This window comes from Mytilus edulis, chromosome 5 (assembly GCF_963676685.1).
Source record: "Mytilus edulis chromosome 5, xbMytEdul2.2, whole genome shotgun sequence".
NCBI classification, from domain to species: Eukaryota; Metazoa; Mollusca; class Bivalvia; order Mytilida; family Mytilidae; genus Mytilus; species Mytilus edulis.
This window is the reverse complement of record NC_092348.1, coordinates 88,800,953-88,828,218: the sequence shown is the minus strand read 5'-3', so window position 1 is coordinate 88,828,218 and position 27,266 is coordinate 88,800,953. Positions and strand designations below refer to the sequence as shown.

The 27,266-nt window shown below is 32.5% G+C and overlaps 1 protein-coding gene across 1 annotated transcript; it reads left to right on the top strand.

The window, feature by feature from the left end:
- The first annotated feature begins 1,110 nt into the window (after positions 1–1,110).
- Positions 1,111–25,593, top strand: LOC139524747 (arrestin domain-containing protein 17-like). Its single transcript, XM_071319803.1, has 8 exons — positions 1,111–1,284; positions 6,430–6,558; positions 6,785–6,904; positions 12,416–12,633; positions 13,272–13,454; positions 15,081–15,290; positions 19,213–19,387; positions 20,217–25,593. Exons 2-8 carry the CDS (start codon positions 6,444–6,446, stop codon positions 20,402–20,404), a joined length of 1,209 nt encoding a protein of 402 aa, XP_071175904.1. The 5' UTR covers positions 1,111–1,284; positions 6,430–6,443; the 3' UTR covers positions 20,405–25,593.
- The last annotated feature ends 1,673 nt before the right edge of the window (positions 25,594–27,266 follow it).

The following is a 27,266-nucleotide window of genomic DNA, read 5'->3' as shown; positions in this document are numbered from 1 at the left end:
TACTTCTTGTAGTTCCGGCCATTTTCCATCCCGGGACGGGCCTATAACGTCAATTTAGGGATAGAAATACGTAAGCTCTAGGGTTTGGGGAGTTCACTATTGAGAACATAACGCCAGGTGATAGTTGACTTTATTATATTTATACTACATTTTTATCTAAAACTTCAGATCATATTTATATCTTACTAACCAGGTAATGACTATAAATGTAAACTTGACCATCGTATTCTTTATTTATGTCTTTAATATATATAATTGAACTAAATGCACATTATAAACATATACTGTTTACTATAATCGTAATTTTATTAGAGAACCTGGAAGAACTTTAGGCAAATGGGAACAAGTTAACACTTTCCTGTTACGCATGTATCTTAAGTACTTTTCTGGATATAACTTCATCAGGAACGCCCAAAGTTGATTATTTGAAAGCCAAGAATCTTTAAAACATAACAGATGAAGAGCTATATCAGCAATTCACTAAAAGTTCATGAAAAAAGTAGATGAGTTTGTGCTTTAGAATAAAATATTTGTATTTGTATTAATTTGTATTTGTTTTATCTTTATATGCAATTTTTAAAATTTTCACTGAAATTTTATCTATTTCACTGAAAAGGTCAATGTATATATAACAAAAGGATATATAGGATTGGACATGGGATTGTAAGGGAGCAACTATTTAAATTCAAGGGTGTTTTTTTTTTTTATGGGAAAGGGGGGGGGGGGGGGTATGGTTTTTGTATGAGTCATAACATTTTTTCTCATTGAAAGCACAAACATTTTTATCTAGTTTCTGCTAATAGTCAAATTATCTGTTTCAAAATTGAACACTCTAAGGTCTGGGGAAAATGTGGATTCAGAATATTTTATTGTCCGCTGCTTGACTTTTTTACTCCAATATTGGGGATAAAAAATTAAAAAAAAAAATTAGGAGAAAAAAACATCCCCCCCACCCCCCTTTTGAAGTGAAGTAAAGTGATTGTTCCCTTACAAAACGTTCAGATTAATACATACATTAAAATGATAAAATAATATATGGTGGATATCACACTCTAGATCTTGGAGGTGTGCCTTGGCTGGCAGCATATGTTATACAGATGACAAATTGGTACATTGCAAATGGTTTCACTCCCCACATCCACATGTAGCCAGGATTTCGAAATATTTAATTACCTAAGAATGAATCAACTACTAAAAATTGACATCTGGGACATAATATATATTGTCGATATTGATAGTTCTGACATAAGACGACAAATTATGTATTCAAATTAATGTGTAACTGTGAGTTAATTTTTTTAAGGATAAATAGAATACGTATTAAAAGTAGAAAATATTTACATGTAGATAGACGTAGAGTGGGGTGTCAAAGGTAGACACATATTCGCCGTTTTGACACATTTATTTAAAACCAAAAAACTGCAGCTTTAAACAATATTTATCAAATCAATTTCACTATAGATGAATAGCAAGGATTTCATGAGTGAAAAAAACCTAAATTTAGTCAAAGAATTACTAAGAAATACTTCTTTTTTTTTTCATTCAGGAAATTTTTTCAGTCCTTTCGGCAAGGATTTGTATAGTTAGTTAACTATACAAATCCTTGGTTTCCGTAAGTGCTGAATTTTGTCCAAGTTTAAAAAATAATCATATTTTTAATTGTTATAATAATATAATTTATTGGCATATTTCTAATTCCCTTTTAGCCATCCTTACACCATTTTTACACCTCAAAATCATAAAAAGGGAAATTGTGTCCCCAGCGAATATAAGCGCCCCACTCTATGTCAAAATTCAGACCTATTCTCATTTTACATGTTTATTTTCAGTCCTAGATGATATAAAAACAGTCCACTTGTCTGTTACCATTTACCATCATGAATAAACAGTTTTTTTTTTATTCTGTCAAACAGGAAAACTAAACACGAGGGTGTTGATGGGGGGGGGGGGGGGGGGGGTCTGTTATTCTGTGAACATTTAATTTTCACCCCTTTTTTCTCTAATCTTTAAAAAATTAACCCCTTTTTTCTCTAATCTTAAAAAAATTAACCCCTTTTTTCTCTAATCTTCATTTTTTTTGCCCGTTATTCTCTAATCTTCATTTTTTAAGGGCATTATTCTTTAATCCTTTAACCCCATCCAAACCCTCATACACTGAAAAGTCAAGGACTTATAGTCCGAGACATCCAACTGCTGTTTTGCCAGACAAGCTGGTCCCAGGAATATACACCTGATTGCTATTTCAGTATTTGTCAGCCATTACTGGACATCACAAAGGTTCCTTAGTCCTATAACTCAAGAAGCAACAAGAGTTACACCTTATTCTAGTACACTAATTATAATTGATCATGTTTATGTCAACAATAAAGATTTGATACTTAAGAATCACATGTTGCTAAATTTTCAATAAGTGATAATTTTCTAGTTTGTTTAACTAGAAAAGAAAAAAATTCCACTTATATCAAAAAAGATATTCATACTACCATTTCTTACAGAAATTAAAAAAAATTGAATGAGACAAATTTTCTAAGTGACTTAGCTAAATTGCACCTTTTGATAAAATTGACCATGAAAGTCACCCAAATAAATACATGTATTCAGATGTGGTATCCAGACATATTTAATGCAGTTCTAGATAAACATGCACCAATTGTTACTAAAAGAGTAAAAAGAGACAGACAACCTGAATGGTTCAATAATGAAATTGCATGTGCCAGAAAAATGAGAGAGAAATACCATAAATTAGGAATGTGGTCTAAGTTCAAATTTTGGCGAAACAGGACAAAACACATAATCGATGAATCAAAAAGAAATTTTTATTCAAAGATGGTAAAAATTTCAAAAGCTTCTAAAGATTTGTGGAAATGCATTCACAGTCTTAACCCATCCCAACAAGAAAAGGCATATGAACTCTTAAATGAAGATGGTGTTAAAACTAATAATTTAAGTGACATTGTAATGTTTTTAATAAGTTTTTTACATCTTTTGTTGAAAACCTGAGGACTGATAGATGTACAATGTATGAGCAAAATTCATGATTATGCAAAATTAACTCAATTTGTACAACAGAAATTTACTAAGTCAGAACAAGTAAAATTTTCAATTCCACCAGTCACAATAAATGGTCTATTTAATGAGATGATCAAACTTGACATTAATCATGTTAATAAATCTACCGGATCTGATAACATAGGACCAAAAATTTTAAAATTGAGTGCTCCTTTCATAACTTCATCTTTAACTTACATTTTTAACAGAATAAAAGATACAAGTACATTACCCAGTGGTCTAAAGAATGCAAGAGTAACCCCTGTTTTTAAAGCTGGTAAAAAATTCATGGCAACAAATTATAGATCAATTTCTGTACTTCCCGTTTTATCAAAACTTTTAGAAAAGCATGTTTCAAAACATTTGTATGACTATCTAAAAAGATTAGATCTTTTACACCCAGCACAGTCTGGATTTCGACAAGAACACTCTTGCCAAACTGCCCTTATCAATATCATAGATAAATGGATACAGGATATGAATGATGGTGATATCAACTTAATTTAGTCCTGTTGGATTTTAAGAAAGCTTTTGATGTAGTAGATCATGATATTCTCTGTAAAAAACTTGAAATTCATGGATTTGATAATACTGCTGTTTCTTTTTTTAAATCATATTTGAATGAAAGAACTCAACAAGTACAAATTGGTAATGCTCATTCTGAAAAAACTTTATATCAAGTATGGTGTCCCCCAAGGCTCCATATTAGGCCTCCTTCTGTTTATATTATACATAAACGATCTTCCTATTTATATGAAAAATTGTTGCACTGATTTATATGCTGATGATTCAACTTTACATCTTTCTGGTAATTGTTATCAAACTCTACAGTCAAAGGTACAAGAAGATTTACATGGTGTTGAGGAATGATGCAATGATAACAATATGTTCATCAATAAAAATAAAACAAAATATATGATTATTGGAACGAAGCAAAGAACAATGCCACATTACAATGAGAGTTGTTTAACTATTAACAATCAAGTTATACAATCTTCCACATGAGAAAGTCTTTTAGGCATTAAAATTGACCCCTCCCTCACATGGACAAACCCAATTGACGTGATCTGCTCAAAAATATCATCTAGACTATATCTACTATTAAAGATTAAAAAAATTCTAAATCTAGACTGCAGAAAACTATTCTATAATGGTTATATCTTTCCACTAATTGATTATTGTTGTATAGTGTGGAGTAGTTGTAGCAGTGAGGGTTTAAAAAGGATATTAAAATTACAAAAGAGAGCTGCTAGATTAATACTAGAAACAGACCCTTTCGCTCCTTCTGCGCCCTTATTCAAACACTTAAACATGTTAAACTGGATGACAGTTGAACAGAGAATAAAATATCACAAGTTTGTGATGACATTTAAGTGCATTAAAAATTATGCCCTATCATATCTTACTAACAAGTTTCATTATGTTTCAGACAGAAATCCATACCCCTTGAGAAATGCTGTTCAAGGAAACCTCATACTCCCTAAACCAAAAACAGAATTGTTCAAAAAATCTTTTATGTATTCTGGACCATTCTTGTGGAATAATTTGCCAATACCGTTAAGAAATATTACAAATGTTAATACTTTCAAATACTAAATAACAGATGATCATTTATTGAAATCAACCTAGCTGTATAAATAATATTAAAAACTGATTATGTCATCATGTTTATTTTTTCATCACATTTTATCAAGTTGTATTGAACATTATTATCATACTTGACTTTTTATACTAATGTATGCATGTTTGCATTTTGTTTGATTTTTCATGATGGCCTCAGGGAAGATTAGTTATATAGCTAACTGTGTAATCTCTTAAAATAAAGTATTGTTCATGTTGTTGTTGTTGTTATAAATGTACATTGTAATTAGGAATTATATGCAAAATCCTAGTTATGGTATAACTGTAGTCAGTTGAATATGTCATGTGACCAGAGACATATACATGATATCATGGATATATATGTTCCAGACCATATGAGTATTTGGACCGTACGTGTACGGTCATGACGGTCCGGACCGTATACATATACTCGTATGGTCGACCATACGAGTACGTATGAGTATACGCGTATGGTCCAGTAAGAGCTGACCATACATGTTATTGGATCATATGGGTTAAATTTAAACACACATTTATCGCAATCTTTATTTTTAGTTTTACAAATTGCTATTATTACAATTACTAGTACATTTTGTAGATGGATAAAATGAACAAACGAACAATTGAAATTAAATATTTGTTTAATTGTATATCTGAATCCTGTTTTAGTACTCTTGCCCAAGGTGGCACTTGCTACCACAAGTAACGAAATAATGTTTACGTTTACATGTTTGCAGTTCATGCATGTTCCTTTGGATTTGCAATTTTTTGTAAAGTTGCTAAATATTCTAAAACAATTGTCCTTCCACATTATGTTTACTTACGATATCTTCGATTTCAGTGATCAGAGTTCAATTAATGTATTACTGATCGACATGCTAAATACAAGAGATTAACAGATTTAATTAGTGTGAATTTTTGAAATAGTTAAAATATAAAGTTTTTATTTCAATTACCATTGAACTTTTTTATATTAATTTGAGCGTTAAGTTATGTTGATCTGCTATATGCATTTGTATCTAATAAACTTGACCAACTTCCTAAGATCAGTCAGACCGTACGCGTATGGTCTGACCGTATGAGTATTTTGAAAAAGTACGCATACAGTCCAGACCGTACACGTCATACGGTCTGGAACATATACACAGAAATTGGCAACTCCGTGTTATCATAAAAAGTCAAGGGGCCCGGAATGAGAATCTTACTGATAAATTTCTTTACAAATTCGGTGACAAATTATCACATTGTGTACCAATCTCTGATAGCTTCACAAAAAAAAAAAAAAAAAAATGGAAAACTTGCCTTAGATCAAATCATTTCATACTAACATGACTAAGGTTCTTGGAAAACATTGTATTATTTTTATGAATTTATTAAGAAAAATATTTTCTGCTCTTTTTGCCATAATTTTTGTTCAGTCCCTGGGGGGGGCGAAGTCTAAGGAAAACGAAAATAGTCAATGCACATGTACATGTTTAAAAAAGAAATAAACTTTTTCATAAATAAAAAATATTGCCAGTGGAATTTTGTCAAATGTGTGGGTATGAAAACCAGTTACCATCAGTTATGAATTTAGCCACTAAATGATGGAATATATTATGAATTTTGAAACAGAGTAAAGAACAATTTTGGTGCATACATTTGTACTTGCAGATGTTATGAACATTTTGCATGTTGGAGAAAGTGTGAAGTGTTTATATCAGTCATATATATGCAACTAAGAACAATTTTATAATATATTTTATGATATTAATTACCTCATGATATTTTTTTTGGCAGAATTCTGAGACAAGATGAGGTTGACTCACTTTAGTCTTACATTTGATGTACAAGCAAGAGTTTTTGTGGCAGGAGATAGAATATCAGGAATGGTCAAAGTTGGCTTTGGGAAGGAAACTAAAATGAGGTGTAAGTTCATCAAAATTTCACTGTTTTGTGATTCCTGCAAAATGTTTTATTTTAGAAGCTTATAGATGTCTTTTTAATAGTCCATTTTCAACATAGTACATATATTTTAGACTTTCAACATTAAATTAATGGTCAGTAAGAAATTTCAGCATGTAAAATTGTATACTCTTGTTTTTATATAAATTCAGCTTTTTTCTGATTAAAATGAAACATCCATATATTTCAGGTTTAATGTTATGTTTGGAAGGAAAGGCAAAGTCCTATTGGGATGTAAAACAGGGGAAAAGTACCACAAAATACAGAGCCAGAGAAAATTATATCAACCAGAATATACTTCTGTGGGGAGGTTAGTACTTAAAGATAGTTAACAAGTTAAATCAAATTATATCAACCAGAATATACTTCTGTGGGGAGGTTAGTACTTAAAGATAGTTAACAAGTTAAATCAAATTATATCAACCAGAATATACTTCCGTGTGGATGTTTGTACTAAAAGGTGGTGGAACAGTTAAATTACACCAATCAGAAAGAAGGACATCAATGTCTCTGCTGTCAATTAAATGCTTAATGCAGGATCAAAGGGTAGTTAAAACTAAAAATGTGTAAATCTTTATCAGATACAGTGAAACCTGTACAGATAACAAACTGGCATGACATAACATTTACTCTTTATAATTCATATGCTTTTCCTATACTCTGATATCATTTTTAGCTCACTTAGCGTCCGTCGTCTGTCGTCCGTCGTCTGTCGTCCGTCGTCGTCGTCGTTAACTTTTTACATTTTGAACTTCTTCTAGAGAACCACTGAATGGAATGAAACCAAACATGGCATGAATGTTCCTTATGAGGTGCTGACCAAGTGTTGTTACTTTGTAGTCGATCCATCGTCCAAGATGGCCGCCAGCTGGGGACTTAGTTTAACATAGGACCCTATGGGAAATGCATACAAAAGTCTTCTTCTAGAGAACCACGGAATTGAATGAAATCAAACATAGCATGAATAGTCCTTTCCTTAAGAGGTGCTGGCCAAGTGTTGTTACTTTGTAGCCAAATTTTATCTGTTTTTATATGATTTCAAAAACCAAAGTAGAGTCAGGTGAGCGATACAGGCTCTTAAGAGCCTCTAGTTTAGGATACCTTGCTTTCAAGCAATCTGTAGACTTATACCATTGACTCAGGGCCATTCCCTCACTTCAACTGTTTTATTCTAAACATTAAGGAACATTTCAGATTCTTACGAAGACAGATTGTTTCCGGATAATAACTTTTGAATAAGTAAAAAGAAATCAATAAAACTTTAACACAATGTTTATAACCACAAAAGGAAGCTTGGGATTGATTTTGGGGATTATGGTCCCAAAGGTTTAGGAAATAGGGGCCCAAAGAGGCCAAAAACAGCATTTATCTAGTTTCAGGACAAAAAGATGTGTATTAGTATTTCAATTGTTCTGATATTGTACAACAATGTTTAATACCATAAGTAGAAGGTTGGGATTTATTTTAAGGGGTTAATGGGCTAACAGTCTAGGAATTAAGGGCCAAAAAGGGGACAAAAACAACCATTTTTCTAGTTTCAAGACAATAACTTGTGTGTAACTGTATGGATCTCTCTGACATTGTACCACAAGTTTCCATATAACACAGGAAAGGCTGGGAATCAGTTTGGGTTAATTTTTCTGAATATGTAGGAATGAGGGGCCAAAAAAGGGCCAAAAAGAAGGATTGTTCTAGTTTACAGACAATAACTTGTGTTTATGCGTATGGATCACTATAATATTTTACAAGAAAATTCAATACCACTAATGGAAGGTTTGGATTTATTTTGGGGGTTATGGTCCCAATAGTTTAGGAATAAGGGACCAAAAAGGGGGCCCAAAATAATCATTTTTGTAGTTTTCAAACAATAACTTATTTTTAAGTGTATGAATCTCTCTGAAATTGAACCACAAGTTTCCATAAGATGAAGGGATGGTTAGTGATGACTTTTGGGGGTTATGGCACAAAATTGGGAATTGGGGGCAAAAAAGGTGAAAAACTAGGTATTTCTGGTCAATGGACAATTAAGACAATTTAAAAGCAGTGTAAGGGAGGTAATTCTCAAACATTTAACATACAATGTTGGGTATGTTTGGATTTATCTCCCTTACTCTACTTGTATATTATGTATAAAGAAATGTCAGGTTTTGGACTGATTGCCAAAAAAAGGGGCGTGATAGTTCTTTTCAATTTTTTTTTCTTCAAATTTCTCAAATTCTAAAATTTTTGAAAAGTTAAAAGAAGAAATCTTTAATTTCACAATATTGGGCAATATATTTGTAAGATCTTGACATTTGTTTTTGTGTCAGAAACTCATATTATGTCAAAATTTGATTGCAATTCAAATTCAGAGCTGTACCAAGCTTGAATGTTGTGTCCATACTTGCCCCAACTGGGACAACATCCCTTATGCGCCTCGAAATGAGGAACTCAAAAGTCAAGTGTAAAGAAAAAATCTCTGTGTAGTGATATTGGACATGTTTCTGTTTTAAAAAAATGACTGAACTTAATTATTTGTGGTGATTAGGAAAGTAGAGGAACATAAAATAAATGTGTAAAAACTATGGAGCTATTGAATGTGTTCAAAGTATTAAATTTTCATAGAACTTATTGTGTTAAAAAGGGGATATTTTACCACAAGGAGCCGCATCACAAAAGGATGTTCGGGGTTTGCTAATTTACGGAAAAAGTAATCTCACTTCGTACCCCGAAAATTTAACCACATATGTGAAAATGTCACAGCTTCGAAACGAGCTATCATACATATCCAAGTTTACGATATGGACTGAGCTACAGGAAAAAACGTTACCATTACCGCCTATGTAAAAACAATTAAAGATATTGAGCCATATTGGGACAACATCCCTAATGTGCCTCGAAATGAGGAACTCAAAAGTCACGTGTAAAGAAAAAATCTCTGTGTAGTGATATTGGACATGTTTCTATTTTTAACAAATGACTGAACTTAATTATTTGTGGTGATTAGGAAAGTAGAGGAACATGGAATAAATGTGTAAAAACTATGGAGCTATTAAATATGTTCAAAATATTAAATTTTCAAAGAACTTATTGTGTTAAAAAGGGGATATTTTACCACAAGGAGCCGCATCACAAAAGGATGTTCGAGGTTTGCTAATTTACGGAAAAAGTAATCTCACTTCGTACCCCAAAAATTTAACCACATATGTGAAAATGTCACAGCTTCGAAACGAGCTATCATACATATCCAAGTTTACGATATGGACTGAGCTACAGGAAAAAACGTTACCATTACTGCCTATGTAAAAATAATTAAAGATATTGAGCCAACTGTTCAGGGTTCGACTTCTGTGGTCATATAAAGCTGTGCCCTGCTGAGCACCTGGTTCTTATATGTCACCGTTATGAAACTGATATTTGATATTGTACTTCCATAAAGAAATGGAGAACCATCTAGGTCGTTTAATTAACATTTAATATACGTTGTTGCTCCAAATCACAATTCTTGGGTTTGTTTAGGTAATTATGGGCATGCGTATAATTTTCTTGACTTCTAGGGTATCAGATTGAATGGTTGCTCTGGATTCCCCACTCCATTGATTAATATGAAACTCATAAGATCCTTTCTATGCCTGTCTGCTATTGAGGGTTATTAATGTTGCATAATTTTAAATAGTATGGATCATTTAAATTAAAATAAATGTAGTCCACATCGTAAAGGTGTAACTACAACACCCCTTCAGCCGAAATGGAGTCTTCCAAATTATCGTTTCGAGTTGTCTCCCTTCCGTAAGTAACCTCTGTCAATTCTGAATCAAAAAAATGATACGACACGTCTAGAAATTAAATCATTCTGTCGATAGACGTCGTATTATATTAAAAACGATTGAAATTTAAACAGAGGAATGTGTACAGAAAGGAGTCATGCCCACTGACCCAAAGGAAATTAAATATTTAAAGAGTTAGGAATGGGGTTCCTCCTAGAATTAACGTAGGAAAATAGGTGATATTATCTTAAAGATACGAAGTGAAATACCTTCTCTCACTCTCAGTGACTGCTGTGGAAAGTAAACTTGGAATTGATTGTACAAAACTAAAGCACAATAAGTACATTGTTCATACACTTGTATCGAGGATTGGTTATTTTTAGAGTTGAGTAACTATTCAGATAACATAAATTACATTTTACATGTGCAGTTGAATTAGTTTTGAAAATAATACTATCCAGCCATACATGTGTCAATGAAAACATTGGCAATGGTATCCCTCAGAGCAATCTGCTCTTTGATTAAAATTTGTGGGTATCAGTTTTCATGGGAAGAGGAAAAAGGGCTTTTCCTGGGATATGTAAATTTATGGATAAGGTTTTTATACGACCGCAAAAATTGAAAATGTTTTGGTCGTATATTGGTATGACGTTGGTGTCGCTGCGTCTGAAGACATTTGGTTTTCGCACTATAACTTTAGTATAAGTAAATAGAAATTTATGAAATTTAAACGCAAGGTTTATGACCATTAAAGGAAGGTTGGGACTGATTTTGGGAGTTTTGGTTCCAACAGTTTAGGAATTAGGGGCCAAAAAGGGCCCATATAAGCATTTTTCTTGGTTTTCACACAATAACTTTAGTATATGTAAACAGAAATCTATGAAATTTCAACATAAGGTTTATGACCACAAAAGGAAAGATACGATTGATTTGGGAGTTTAGGTCCCAACAGTTTAGGAATAAGGGGCCAAAAAAAGGTCCCAAAAAAGCATTTTTCTTGGTTTTTGCACAATAACTTTAGTATAAGTAAATAAAAATCTATGAAGTTTTAACACAAGGTTTATGACCACAAAAGGAAGGTTGGGATTGATTTTGGGAGTTTTGGTCCCAACAGTTTAGGGATTAGGGGCCAAAAGGGTCCAAAATTAAACTTTGTTTGATTTCATCAAAAAATGAATTATTGGGGTTCTTTGATATATATGCCAAATCTAACCGTGTATTTATATTCTTATTTTTTGGTCCTGTTTTCAAATTAGTCTACATTAAGGTCCAAAGGGTCCAAAATTAAACTTAGTTTGATTTTAACAAAAATTGAATTCTTGGAGTTCTTTGATATGCTGAATCTAAACATGCTTTTAGATTTTTGATATTTGGGCCTGGTTATCAAATTGGTCCACATTGAGGTCTAAAGGGTCTAAAATTGAACATTATTTGATTTCATCAAAAATTGAATCCTTGGGGTTCTATGATATGCTGAATCTAACCATGTATTTAGATTTTGGATATTGGACCATATTAGGTAAATGTCTAATTTAATTTTTTTTTTAAGTTTAAGTTCTTAGACCACATTCATTCTGTGTCAGAAACCTATGTTGTGTCAACTATTTAATCACAATCCAAATTCAGAGCTGTATCAAGCTTAAATGTTGTGTCCATACTTGCCCCAACTGTTCAGGGTTTGACCTCTGCGATCGTATAAAGCTGCACCCTGCGGAGCATCTGGTTTTTTTTTATAAAAAAGGTAAAAAAAGTTTTGAAAGAATGTTAAGATTTATAAATTTAAAAAGAACATGCAGTGAATTGTAAATGGTTTGGTTGTCAATTTTGTGTTTTCCCCATTGTTAATAGTTATACATGTAACAATCTGACAAAGAGAATTTTTTCAACCAAGCCCACAACATTTGTTGGTTGTTTATTGCATGTTGTCCCCAAAATTGGGCGATAATTATTTTTTTGTCATTCTAATCGTGTGACACTGTATTTTGATATCAGTAAACACCTGAAAAATATTTGCTTTGCTCATCACTGTAATAAATCATGTCTACTAATCTTTTCTGCTTGCTTTATACTTTTAGGTATGGAAGGATCTCGGTTGCACCCAGAGGGGTATGCTACTTATCCATTTAACTTCCCTTTGAATTCAGATACACCTTCATCCTATGAGGGTAAAAGGGGATATGTCAGATACACATGTAGTGCAATCATTGATCGACCTTGGAAATTTAATGAAATTATAAAAGAACCCTTTACAGTGATCCATCATTTAGACTGCAGCCAACTTCTCAGTGCTCTGGTAAGTTAGACTGTACAAGTATAAAACAATGAGACTATAAAAACTAGTGATAGTATTTCAACAAGGCTAAATTCACTTAAAGATACACAAAATCAGTGACAATATATATCAAAAGATGAAGTCTCCAGTGAAAGTAAAACTTACAGAAAAGTTGCATGTCAAGTCTACAAAAAGTCATCTTTTCCAAAAGAAGCAATTAAATTATGTCACATGATTTATTTCTCACAAAATACATAAAAAAAAATGGTGACTATTGTCAGTTTCCTAAAACATGTGTGAAAATAAAAAACAAAATGTAAGTTATTTGATTTTTCTTATATGATTTTAAGCATGTGTGGAATTCAGGTACTCCTCATTACAGAATCTTGGATCATTGGAGTCAGTTCAAAGTAATTTTTCTATGATTCAAAATTAAATTTGTTGAACTATATTATTAAGGATACATATAAAATATAAACACAGAATGGCAACTTTGGTTTGCTTCTTTAATAAATAAAGAGTGCGGTAGTGAATTGACAAAATAGGGTGGAATTCAGGTGTTCTCATGAAACAGCACTACTTCCTGCATGATGGAGCTTTATAAAGTATAATGATGTTTTGATAACTCAAAAGTCTGGAGTCTAAATTTTATTTTGTAGAATCCCATTTATGAGCATCGTAATGAGACAATTGAAGGTTGCTGCTGTGAAGATGGCTCGGTGGAGTTGGATTTAAGTATAAACAAGACGGCTTTTGTCCCAGGGGAGCCTCTTATTTATGATGTGACGATTAACAATCAAAGTGGCAATACAATATCTGAGTTTTATCTCATGTTACGACAGGTATGTATGTGTCATCATATCTCATGTTACGACAGGTATGTATGTGTCATCATATCTCATGTTACAACAGGTATGTATGTGTCATCATATCTCATGTTACGACAGGTATGTATGTGTCATCATATCTCATGTTACAACAGGTATGTATGTGTCATCATATCTCATGTTATGACAGGTATGTATGTGTCATCATATCTCATGTTACAACAGGTATGTATGTGTCATCATATCTCATGTTACGACAGGTATGTATGTATCATCATATCTCATGTTACAACAGGTATGTATATGTCATCATCTCATGTTGAGACAGGTATGTATGTGTCATCATATCTCATGTTACAACAGGAATGTATGTGTCATATCTCATGTTACGACAGGTATGCATGGTATGTATGTGTCATCATATCTCATGTTACAACAGGTATGTATGTGTCATCATATCTCATGTTAAGACAGGTATGTATGTGTCATCATATCTCATGTTACGACAGGTATGTATGTGGCATCATATCATGTTACGACAGGTATGTATGTATCATCATATCTCATGTTACAACAGGTATGTATGTGTCATCATCTCATGTTGAGACAGGTATGTATGTGTAATCATATCTCATGTTACAACAGGTATGTATGTGTCATATCTCATGTTACGACAGGTATGTATGTGTCATCATATTTAATATCATGTTACGACAGGTATGTATGTGTCATTATATCTCATGTTACAACAGGTATGTATGTGTCATCATATCTCATGTTACGACAGGTATGTATGTGTCATCATATTTAATCTCATGTTACAACAGGTATGTATGTGTCATCATATTTATTACATTTCTCAGTTTCTATATTTATAAGATATGAAAACTGGTGGATAGAAAGACATTATCTAGAAATTTGATGGGAAATTGAAAAAAATTGAGTTAATTGAAATATGAATCAAAGAGAATTGACATGAAATCAACCAAAGGGTGGACAACTCAAATGTCCATGAGGTACAAAACCAGTATTTCATGTTTCTGTTGAGTTTCTCACAGATTGTACTAGTGGACATGAATCCAATTCAAGTGTTTCATCAAAAGATCTTGCATTATTTGTGTATATATATCCTGTTTGTTAAAGCTGTTATCCTAAGGCTTTTAGTTTAAAGGTTTGGTTGGCTTGCTTGATTTGTTTTTATAATTGTTTGCTCAAGCATTGTAATTAAGATTGGCATCTGCAATCAATAGAAATGTGGGGTTTCAGCTTGTATACATTATCATGATTATTGATACTTAAATGTTATTGGGTGTTATGTATAATGTCAAAAAGCTGAAGTTTTGCCTGTCTATTGCTTGTAGATGTCAATCTTAATTACAAACAAGCAAGCCAATCAAACCTTTAAATTACTAGCATTAGGATAACAGCTTTAATTTAAATATCTTGAAAATTGTTTAAATCAACCCTTAAACCCATAAAACCATATATATTCTTAACTGCCTTTATACAAACTTCCCATTGCATCAAAGATTTTGTCATTGACATGCCTTATCAAAGTGTAATGATGATCTTTTTCAAAATTGTCAAGGTTTACATGACATAACAGTTTGACCATTAAATTGTTTTCTCTTTTTATTCCAGGTTGCAACTTATACAGGATATTCAGACAGTTTTTTCTCATCAGGAAAACCTCATTATCATACAAAACAAGAAAACTTTAGCATGTTCAACCAGGCTGTTCGTGTTAAGAAAAATTCTAAACAGACATACAGTGGTGCCTCAACTATACCTTCATTACCACCATCCATTCTAGAAGGCTGCAATATTATAAACCTTCAGTATTTTATTATTGTAAGTAAATTTAAAGTTATATCTCAAAAATATTATCAGATGACAGTTATTTATTACGGTAAACCAACTTATTTTTGAATTATTTTATGAATACTAGTACTTTCTTTTGAGTAAATCCTATCTAGATAACTTCACACCAATTATTTCTACGATTTTCTCCATTTTTTATTTATTTATATTTAAAACGATCCAAGTTATACACATTCATGATAGTTTATATTTCCCATATTTGTCTACTTGCAAAAGTTACAAACATAAATAGGTGGAGAAAATTGGTTAGAATGGAGTATATGATAGAAAATATCAGTAATTCTTCATTCTTTAACACATAAAACCTGTTAAACCACACAACATTTGGGCCTCTACTCAAGTCAGGATATCTAGACCATATGTTTACCTTTGTTTGTACATCAATGTTTTAATGCATCTATCCAATCGAACTAGAGATAAAGGATACTACAGATACAGTTAAGTCGGCTTCATATCTTGACTTACATCTAGAAATTGACAATTAGGGTTGGTTGAAAACAAAACTTTACGACAAAAGAGATGATTTCAGCTTTCCAATTGTGAACTTTCCATTTCTAAGTAGCAATATTCCAGCAGCACCTGCATACGGGGTATATATCTCCCAATTGATACGATATTCCCGTGCTTGCATTTCCTATCATGATTTTCTTGATAGAGGTTTGCTGCTCACTAGGAAGCTATTAAACCAAGAGTTCCAAATGGTGAAGTTGAAATCATCCCTTCTGAAATTTTACGGACGCCATCACGATCATGATATCGGATATGTTCCTTACGTCGTAACTACAATCCCCTTCCCTTTCATGAATATGACCTACCGAATTAGACTATTTACCGGATTTGTAATCACTTAAGCAACACGACGGTTGCCACATGTGGAGCAGGATCTGCTTACCCTTCCGGAGCACCTGAGATCACCCCTAGTTTTTGGTGGGGTTCGTGTTGTTTATTCTTTAGTTTTCTATGTTGTGTCGTGTGTACTATTGTTTTTCTGTTTGTCTTTTTTATTTTTAGCCATGGCGTTGTCAGTTTGTTTTAGATTTATGAGTTTGACTGTCCCTTTGGTATCTTTCATCCCTCTTTTAATGGGTCAGTGTAGTGGTTGATGTGGTCTATGTTTTAATGGGTCAGTGTAGTGGTTGATGTGGTCAATGTTTTTATGGGTCAGTGTAGTGGTTGATGTGGTCTATGTTTTAATGGGTCAGTGTAGTGGTTGATGTGGTCAATGTTTGTATGGGTCAGTGTAGTGGTTGATGTGGTCAATGTTTTGATGGGTCAGTGTAGTGGTTGGTGTGGTCAATGTTTTTATGGGTCAGTGTAGTGGTTGATGTGGTCAATGTTTTTATGGGTCAGTTTAGTGGTTGATGTGGTCAATGTTTGTATGGGTCAGTGTAGTAGTTGATGTGGTCAATGTTTTTATGGGTCAGTGTAGTGGTTGATGTGGTCAATGTTTTGATGGGTCAGTGTAGTGGTTGATGTGGTCAATGTTTTGATGGGTCAGTGTAGTGGTTGATGTGGTCAATGTTTGTATGGGTCAGTGTAGTGGTTGATGTGGTCAATGTTTTTATGGGTCAGTGTCGTGGTTGATGTGGTCAATGTTTTGATGGGTCAGTGTCGTGGTTGATGTGGTCAATGTTTTTATGGGTCAGTATACTTGAGTGTAGTGGTTGATGTGGTCAATGTTTTTATGGGTCAGTGTAGTGGTTGATGTGGTCAATGTTTTTATGGGTCAGTGTAGTGGTTGATGTGGTCAATGTTTTGATGGGTCAGTGTAGTGGTTGATGTGGTCAATGTTTTGATGGGTCAGTGTAGTGGTTGGTGTGGTCAATGTTTTGATGGGTCAGTGTAGTGGTTGATGTGGTCAATGTTTTTATGGGTCAGTATACTTGAGTGTAGTGGTTGATGTGGTCAATGTTTTTATGGGTCAGTGTAGTGGTTGATGTGGTCAATATTTTTTGGGTCAGTGTAGTGGTTGATGTGGTCAATGTTTGTATGGGTCAGTGTAGTGGTTGATGTGGTCAATGTTTTGATGGGTCAGTGTAGTGGTTGGTGTGGTCAATGTTTTGATGGGTCAGTGTAGTGGTTGATGTGGTCAATGTTTTTATGGGTCAGTATACTTGAGTGTAGTGGTTGATGTGGTCAATGTTTTTATGGGTCAGTGTAGTGGTTGATGTGGTCAATATTTTTTGGGTCAGTGTAGTGGTTGATGTGGTCAATGTTTGTATGGGTCAGTGTAGTGGTTGATGTGGTCAATGTTTTGATGGGTCAGTGTAGTGGTTGATGTGGTCAATGTTTTAATGGGTCAGTGTAGTGGTTGATGTGGTCAATGTTTTTATGGGTCAGTGTAGTGGTTGATGTGGTCTATGTTTTGATGGGTCAGTGTAGTGGTTGATGTGGTCAATGTTTTAATGGGTCAGTGTAGTGGTTGATGTGGTCAATGTTTTGATGGGTCAGTGTAGTGGTTGATGTGGTCAATGTTTTAATGGGTCAGTGTAGTGGTTGATGTGGTCAATGTTTTTATGGGTCAGTATACTTGAGTGTAGTGGTTGATGTGGTCAATGTTTTGATGGGTCAGTGTAGTGGTTGATGTGGTCAATGTTTTTATGGGTCAGTGTAGTGGTTGATGTGGTCAATGTTTTAATGGGTCAGTGTAGTGGTTGAAGTGGTCAATGTTTTTATGGGTCAGTGTAGTGGTTGGTGTGGTCAATGTTTTGATGGGTCAGTGTAGTGGTTGATGTGGTCAATGTTTTTATGGGTCAGTATACTTGAGTGTAGTGGTTGATGTGGTCAATGTTTTGATGGGTCAGTGTAGTGGTTGATGTGGTCAATGTTTTTATGGGTCAGTGTAGTGGTTGATGTGGTCAATGTTTTGATGGGTCAGTGTAGTGGTTGATGTGGTCAATGTTTTTATGGGTCAGTGTAGTGGTTGATGTGGTCTATGTTTTTATGGGTCAGTGTAGTGGTTGATGTGGTCAATGTTTGTATGGGTCAGTGTAGTGGTTGATGTGGTCAATGTTTTGATGGGTCAGTGTAGTGGTTGATGTGGTCAATGTTTTTATGGGTCAGTGTAGTGGTTGATGTGGTCAATGTTTGTATGGGTCAGTGTAGTGGTTGATGTGGTCAATGTTTTTACATTATCTAGCATATTTTCCCTATTATCCTGAAAACAAGGATAGATAAATAGACACTCGAAATGGAAATCTTAATATCAGCAGGAGCAGGAAAAGATTTACAATAATTGTCAGAAGATTCTATATAGGAATGATGTACACTTTTTTGTGTGTTCTGGGACAAAAAAGCAAAAAACAACATTAAACACAATTATGATTAGCAATGCAAGATCAACAAAAAAGAGTTTTTGTCTTGAATTAAAATACATATACATTCTAGTCCACAATGTAAGAGAGTGTCCATTGTTGTAGATGCACATAGATAGAGCCTCTACATTATTTTTGTCAAGGAAAAGTTCATATCTCAGCTTCAATAAGACTTTATAATTCTGTCATGCAATAGATCTTTAATATCTATTTCATATGTCTACATTATTTATTTCATATCCTCATTAAAGACAACATCACTCATACATTACTACAAAGTAAAAGTTTTATTGGTCCACATGTTTCATCATCATGTATGGTGTCTTCAGGACAAGTAAACAAATGAAATAAAACAGTGAAGTACAAACAGTTATTGTGGTTAACCAGAAGTAATGTTACAATACACCTTATCACTATTTGTCCGCCATTACTGGACATCACAAAAGTTCATGAAAATTTATACTTCATGATTGAAAATATCTGACGTCACAGTGTGAAGTGATTGTTGTATGATGTCAAAAGTTTGAGAGAGAAAGTAAATAATAATATTGTTAGTTTACAGTTATTCTTTATTTTAGTTGAAGATTCCAAGTCGCTGGTCATCTCTTAAAGTGGAGAGAGAAATAATAATAGGAACAAAGCCAGCTAGGGCAGTTCAGCCGTGTGCACCCAGAATACCTACATCCAATGAAGTTGCACCATCACAAATTGAGCTGTCAGTGTTCCCATCAGCTCCACCATCATATGATGAATGTAAGGTTACTTTTATGCCCCATTTATGGGCATTACGTTTTTCAGTCTGCATCCGTTTGTTCGTCCGTCTGTCTAGCTTCAGGTTAAAGTTTTTGGTCAAGGTAGTTTTAGATGAAGTTGAATTCCAATCAACTTCAAACTTAGTACACATTTTCTCTAATGATATAATCTTTCTAATTTTAATGCCAAATTTGAGTTTTGACCCCAATTTCATGGTCCATTGAACATAGAAAATGATAGTGCAAATGGGGCATCTGTGAACTATGGACACATTCTTTTTTAAATCAAAATATCAATTTCTGAAAAGTTTCATTCAAATAATGCCATGTTATGTTTTTACTGCATTCTCAACTTATCATTGACTTTAAGTTTTCTAAAATCTTTTTAAAAAAAGCAGAAGTATACTTATTTAACATATATGTACCAGCAGAGTTGTCTCCACCCAAAAATTTCATATAGCATCCTGGTAACAAGACAATTTTGAAATACCATCTTGTTTCTAAAAGAATCTCATCCATAACACAATCTATATGAAAACCATTATAGATTGCATCACATTCAAGAAATAAAGCATCTGACACATTCAAGCAATATAGCATCACATTTACATTACAGTAAAAGCTGTTTGGATAACATTGCACCTGAATGTAAATGTTACCACATGTTTTTGTTTGGAAACAATACTTGTGTTAGATGTTATTATATATGTTTAACTTTTTTATGGTTTAGTTAGAACTGAAGATGAATGTTAAAAAAGACCAATTTTACTATTCATTTATATAATATCAATTTATAACTCTTTCTACATTATAATTATCTTTTATAATAGTACCTCCATCTTATGCTGAATGTGTGTTTGGAGCAGTGGATATTCATGATGAAGATGATGGAGAACATACAACTACACATGGAAACTGGGCCCCTGCTTACACTTACTATAACTGGAACCAGCAGAATTATTCAGGTCCACAACCACAACCAGTACGGCCAGCACCTCCATCTTATGATGAATTGTAGAATGAAGTATTTATGTATCGCCTTATAGCTTGCTAGTCGGTGTGTGAGCCAAGGCTCCATGTTGAAGACCTATAATGGTTTACAATTACAAATTGTGACTTGGATGGAGAGTTGTCTCATTGGCACTCATAATACATTTTTTATATCTATATATTTGTTCAGCCTAATAGAAATTCCACAGGAAACTTTGTTATGATCATTGCCATAATATCTTCCTGTTGGAACAAACATTCTATACCATTTATTCTGGTAGGAACCATTACTGTAATGGAAGAACTAATGCTGTTATATTTGTTCCAGTTGGAATTTGTATTAAGAAGGATCTTTTTTTTCATGACATGTGATATATATCATTATTTGGATGAAATAATTTCAATTGCACTCATGCCTAAATAATTACATTTACATGTATGTTTCACAAGAATTTATTAGTTTGATTGGCTTGCAACAAAAATTAACTTTTATATCAAAATAAAATGTTACAATTGATGATGATACATCCATCATATTAGAATAAAAATGTAATTATAAGAAATGAATACATCGTTTTGTAATTTTATTAGGTGTAAAAGTGTTGATCATGTATACAGTTTTAAAAGGAATCACATCTTCTCTTCTCATAAAAATGTTTTTTTGGTCAACACTTTCACACCCCAATAAAATTACTAAAAAAGAAGCTTTAATTTCTTGAATAATCTTGTATATATTTTTATTCTGGATGACTTAGATTATTTAGATAGGTTGTTTAAAGCAAATTCTGCATTTTTGATGGGAAAAGGGGCATTATAGACGGTATCTATCATAATGAACTTTGTAATTTTTATTTCTAATTGTTTACATTCTCCATGTACAAGAATGGAATATTGGCATATGTTTTGATACTTGTATATTCATATCACTGTATGATTTTCTTTTTACCAATATGCCAAACTGTAGCATGTATAGTGGAAACTTTTAAAAGCAAATGAACTATATACCTGATTCACTAATTGAACCCATTTGGTAAATTTAATTTGTTAGCAATAATTGACCCATAGTTTTAAAATAATCTATTTTCTCTCTCACTTTATTTGATGATGTACAATTTTGAAGAATATTTCTCAAACTTATATATTTTTTTTCTAGTCATTAAATATTTTATTATTTAAATGATCAGTCTTGCCATTTAAGTTTTATATCATAAAACTGATCAGATTTATTTTATTTTATGTCTTGCCTTAGCAATATTTAGAGAGCTCTTAGATAACCCTGTGTCCATATCAACGGGGCCTTGGTGGCAGAGTGTTCTAAGTTGTCAAACTACTGTATCACTACTGAGGCTGTCAACATTAAGATTGTGATTTAGAATCTGGCCTTTGGCAGGTGTGTGTTTGACTCCAATCTCTAATGACTAGGATTGTTAGTTTTAAGCTTGTGAGTTGGAATCTGGCCTTTGGCAGGTGTGTGTTTGACTCCAATCTCATATGACTAGGATTGTTAGTTTTAAGCTTGTGAGTTGGAATCTGGCCTTTGGCAGGTGTGTTTGACTCCAATCTCTAATGACTAGGATTGTTAGTTTTAAGCTTGTGAGTTGGAATCTGGCCTTTGGCAGGTGTGTTTGACTCCAATCTCTAATGACTAGGATTGTTAGTTTTAAGCTTGTGAGTTGGAATCTGGCCTTTGGCAGGTGTGTTTGACTCCAATCTCTAATGACTAGGATTGTTAGTTTTAAGCTTGTGAGTTGGAATCTGGCCTTTGGCAGGTGTGTTTGACTCCAATCTCTAATGACTAGGATTGTTAGTTTTTCTACTGAAGGACGTTGGTTCTCCCTAGGCACTCTGTCTTCCTAAAAAAAAAACTGACTGCAAAGAGATAGGACAATAGTCCTGAAAGTGGTGTTAAACACCAATTTATCAATCAACACTATCAACCATTATGTATATAATAATATACAGCTATTATACAGAAACTAATAACTATACAGCAATAATATTTGGTCTACAAATATTAATACATATTGGAGAGACTGACCATAAGTCATAAAATGGAAGTTGTATGACCAATTGCTATATTTTTCAATCTTTAGATGTTCTACTTTTCTTTCAAATCCAATTTACATATTGTAATTAACCTGCAACCATTTAACTTGAATGGATGATGCAATTAGCTAAAAGCAAATCATTCTGACCTATATTGAATACTTCATTGACTCTAAATTAAATTTTATCTCTGTATGGCATATTCTATTTAGTCTTATTGAGACTTTGGACATCAAAAGTCTTTTTAAGCTTAGGCTAGGAGCTTATACTTCTGCAACCACAATTTGTTTTATGAAGATTATTGCTAACATGTTCTGAAGATTTATCATTAGAATATGATATTTTAAAAAATTTTAATTTTGGATGATTTATACAAACGTTTTGTATGAAAAATTTGATATTTGTGTTTTAGTCACCAGAAAAAGAAGTGTAAAAATTAGAATATTACAATAAGAATCAGCCTTAGATCAGTTAGAAGTTTAAACATAATACATCCAGACGAACAATACCAGTATCATTGGTATTATTTAAGTCATTCAAATTTACTGCACTTTGTTACATGAAAAGGTGGAGTTGAACATTATAACTGGCTGATACTTCATGTATGTTTTATGTGACTGCGTATATTCAATGTTGTTTTTATGGAAAGGTGCTATGTTTATTTCACTTGAATTCATTTGTTTAAAGTGTGCTTTATTTTATTTTTTTGTTGATAATTTTATGCTAATTGTATATATTTACTATTATTTGAACTTGGAATTATTTTTAATTATGGAATTTGCATAATTTCTTGTACTTGAAATTTTGAATTAATTCCATGTTTATTCTGTATTATAGTGTTCTGTGGGGCACACAACACTTTCTATTACAAAAAAGATAGACGTTACGCGCGATGTTCGTACCTCATTGGAAATTCAGTGTAGTTGGCAAGATGCAAGTCCAAAATATATAATTGTGTGATATCATATTCATTGCTATTGTACGTATTTTGAAAAATAACAATTTTTAAAATAAAAACGAAAAAAATAATTGTTGAAACTATGTTTAATGCTGCATGCGACAAGCTTCATTTTTAAAAACGGCGATTTTTAGGTTGTCCCGCGTAACATATTTCATTTATTGTAACCACTAAAATATGATTTTCGTCAAAACTAGTTAATATTTTGAAAATCGGGTTTTTCCATTATTAAACAGAATGGTTCCTTCAGTCTTTTATTCATTTTTATGACCTTATGATGACTTCATAGAAAAAAAACGAGTTTCATACTACAAGGGCAAATCTGTCCCGCGGGAAAAAAAATTGGGATCCAGATTTGAGAATCATAAAACATTTATCTAAAATGAAAAAAGTTTAGTATTTGTATTTACTACATCAATGTTAATTTGCTTAATTTTATGAATTTAAAGACAAATATCCTGAAAAATAATATATGGTAATTTATGAGCGGTTTTTCAAAGGCTTACTAGTTTGTCGCATTGCCATTTTTTTGACATAAAAACGAACTCAACTGAAATTTACGTCAATTGTTTGCTTATCACTGCTCTTATACTGGTAGAATTTTATGATTTTTTAAAATGTTATTTTTCTTAAATTTTCAAAAAACTAAAATACATCAAGTAGATAAAAAGCACCGTCGATTTTGCGGAGTCTTACAAGAATGTCGCACTTGCTTAAAAACAACGTTTCACTTGAATTTTCTGTTTGAACGTTACCAAATATTCGCTACCTTGTGTTACGCTTACATGTACGAACATCGCGCGTAATGTCATAGCACATTTTCAATAGAATGTACTGTGCCGTGGACAACACTATCTATACAAAATACATTGTGTGGAAAGTGTTATGCACCACTCAAAACATTATAATAGAGAATAAACATGGAATTTATCAAAAATTTCAAACACAAGAAATTATGAAAATTCCATATTTAATTAAAAATAATTCCAAGTTAAAAAAAATAGCCTGTTATATATATACATTTATGTTTTAGTTAATTAGATGACAACTATATTGATTTTATAACCACTTATTAATCTTGTTATTTTATTTGTAGAAATATAAATATATTTAGAAAACTCTATTATGTATGTATATACATGTATATTTTTATATGTAATTTTTTTTTAATTCCCGTTAAAGCAAAGGATGGAATTTGTCTTTGTGATTTCTAAGCTTGATGTAATTTAATCAAGTATTCTGTCTTTTGATAAGCAGTAAATAGTTTCAGGATATAATTTAGTACGCCAGACTCATCAGTGACGCTCATATCAAAATAGTTATCAAGCATAAACCAATTATACAAACACAAAGTGGAGAAAATGATAAAACTATCAAATACCAGTAGCTTAGTAGTTGTATACCCACTTCCTAATGGTATGGTGTTAACATATCTCAATTATTATATTAGGCTGATGTATTTTGACAATTTAAAGACTTAATTATGGTAACTGGGTGTTCTCCTTTCACAAAAACTGCCCTTAAAAAGTTATGGGAAATAATGACTGAAATCAACATAACATAAGTTTAGTAGTTACTGTCACAAAAAGATGACCAGTAAAATGTGACTATGTCTCAAGTTAGAAGTGACATTTTGTTTCTGTATTATATCTTTAAATACAAGCTGTAACATTTTGAGTTCAGCTTTGAATGAGGTTGATACATGCATAGAAAATTATGCTAACCCTATGTATACATTCGACTCAATCCTTTCAGGGTTCATGGGGTTCCCTCAGTTTTTTTTTCTTTCGTTATTACAAAATGTAGTATCTTCTGAATGGGTTTATAAGATTTCAACATCTGATAACTTATGTAGCCTGGAATTTAGTATTGAAATAGAGTGATAAATGGAACAAAAAAACATAATTATGGATAGATAATTTCCTCAATGAAAAGAATACAATTTACACTTGGGTTTCTATATATAAGATGACTTTTGCTCTAAGATATGGACCACAGTTTAAAATGGTTCTCATCAATCTGATAAACCATATCTTCACCTTAAGATATCCATATATACATTAAAATCTCAAGATGACCTATACACTATATAAATGACATTGACATAATATGAGATATTGCCAAGTTATCATAAAAAACAAAGATATTTTACATTCAATTGCATTTATTAGGATATATATAATTCAATGCATTGATACATCTAATTTTTTTTTTACAAAAGACCAATACAGCACATTGTTTATGCTCAACCTAAGATAGTTTATAGGGACTTTATATTTTTCTGGGTTCTGCATCCTAATTGGTTTGTCCGTACATTGGTTCATTCATTTTGTATCAGGTTAAATTTTGTAAAGTAAGTTTACCATTAAGTTGTGATCACATTAATTTGAAACTTTGTACACAGTGTTAATCTTAATCTGAACTTTTAGCGTTGATTTTATTGTTTACTGACCATATAAATGTGATATTGCGAAATCAGTGCATTCGCAGGTTGAATGTTTTGTAAAGGTTCTATACCTAAAATTTAGGGTCACATTATCTTGACACCTAGTTCCCATGTTCATTATAAGGTGAAGTATTCAAATTTTAGGGTGTCCTATTGACATATATTCTTGTTATTATCTGTTATTGGATTCATTGATATTTTCTGAGTCTTTTCATGACATATTTATAAAACAATAAGCAATGCAATGTTGTAAGTGATGTTTTTTTTATTTGGTAAATGAAAAAGCTGGTAGTTTTAAAATTAAATAATACTGTTAAATATTTATGATTTTATTTCAAAATTCAGCTTATAAAAATAAGAAGATGTGATATGATTGTCAATGAGACAACTCTCTGCAAGACACCAAATGACATGAAATTAACAACTATAGGTAACTGTATTGCCTTCATATTCAGCAATCAGTAAAAGCATACCTCATAGTCAGCTATAACAGGCCGCAAAATGACCAATGTAAAACAATTCAAATAATAAATCTAACGGCTTGATTTATGTACAAAATAATGAATTAAAAAAAGAAACACAGCAACAAACGATAATCACTGAATTACAGGCTCTGCACATGAGGCATGATAATTCTAGTCTGAAGGCGGCAACCCTACCCTTACCTGGGAGAGGTGTAACAGTACAACAGGAAAATAAGCTATGAAAATCAGTTGAAAAGGGTTTATCAAAACACAGAGTGGAAGTGGAAAGAAGTAAAATCACAAAATTATTGAACTCCAGGAAAATCGTCTGGATATGTATTGAAGAAGTAACAGTTATTATAAGTTATTATAAGTCATGATCATCTTTTCCTCATTTTTAAAGAAATTTGTTAGAATGACTATCAAATACTGTCAAAAGGCTATATTTTAAATAACTTATAAACATTAGACGCAAGTTTCGTCTACAAAAGACTCATCAGTGACGTTCATATCAGAATAGTTATAAAGCCAAACAAGTACAAAGTTGAAGAGCATTGAGGATCCAAAATTCCAAAAGAGTTGTGCCAACTACGGCTAAGGTAATCTATGCCATAAACTCATCATAGATATAAATTGATTCTTAAGCCAAAAAGATTGAGAATAGAACTGGGGAATGTGCCAAAGAAACAACACAACCCGACGGAGGAGCAGAAACGGCAGAAGGCATCTAATGGGTCTTCAACATATCGAAAAAAAATCACACAAACGGCGGCGGGCTGCAGCTGGCCCCTAAACAAAAATGATTACTGTAGTTCAGTGAAAATCCACTTCATACTGAACTCCAAAACTTATAAATTAACTAAAATTAATTACAAAGGCCAGAGGCTCCTGCAAAAATGCGACGAGTTAGAACATGTTAAGTGAAATCTCAACTCTCCCTTAAACCTGTAGCCATTGTAGATGTAACGTAATCGAA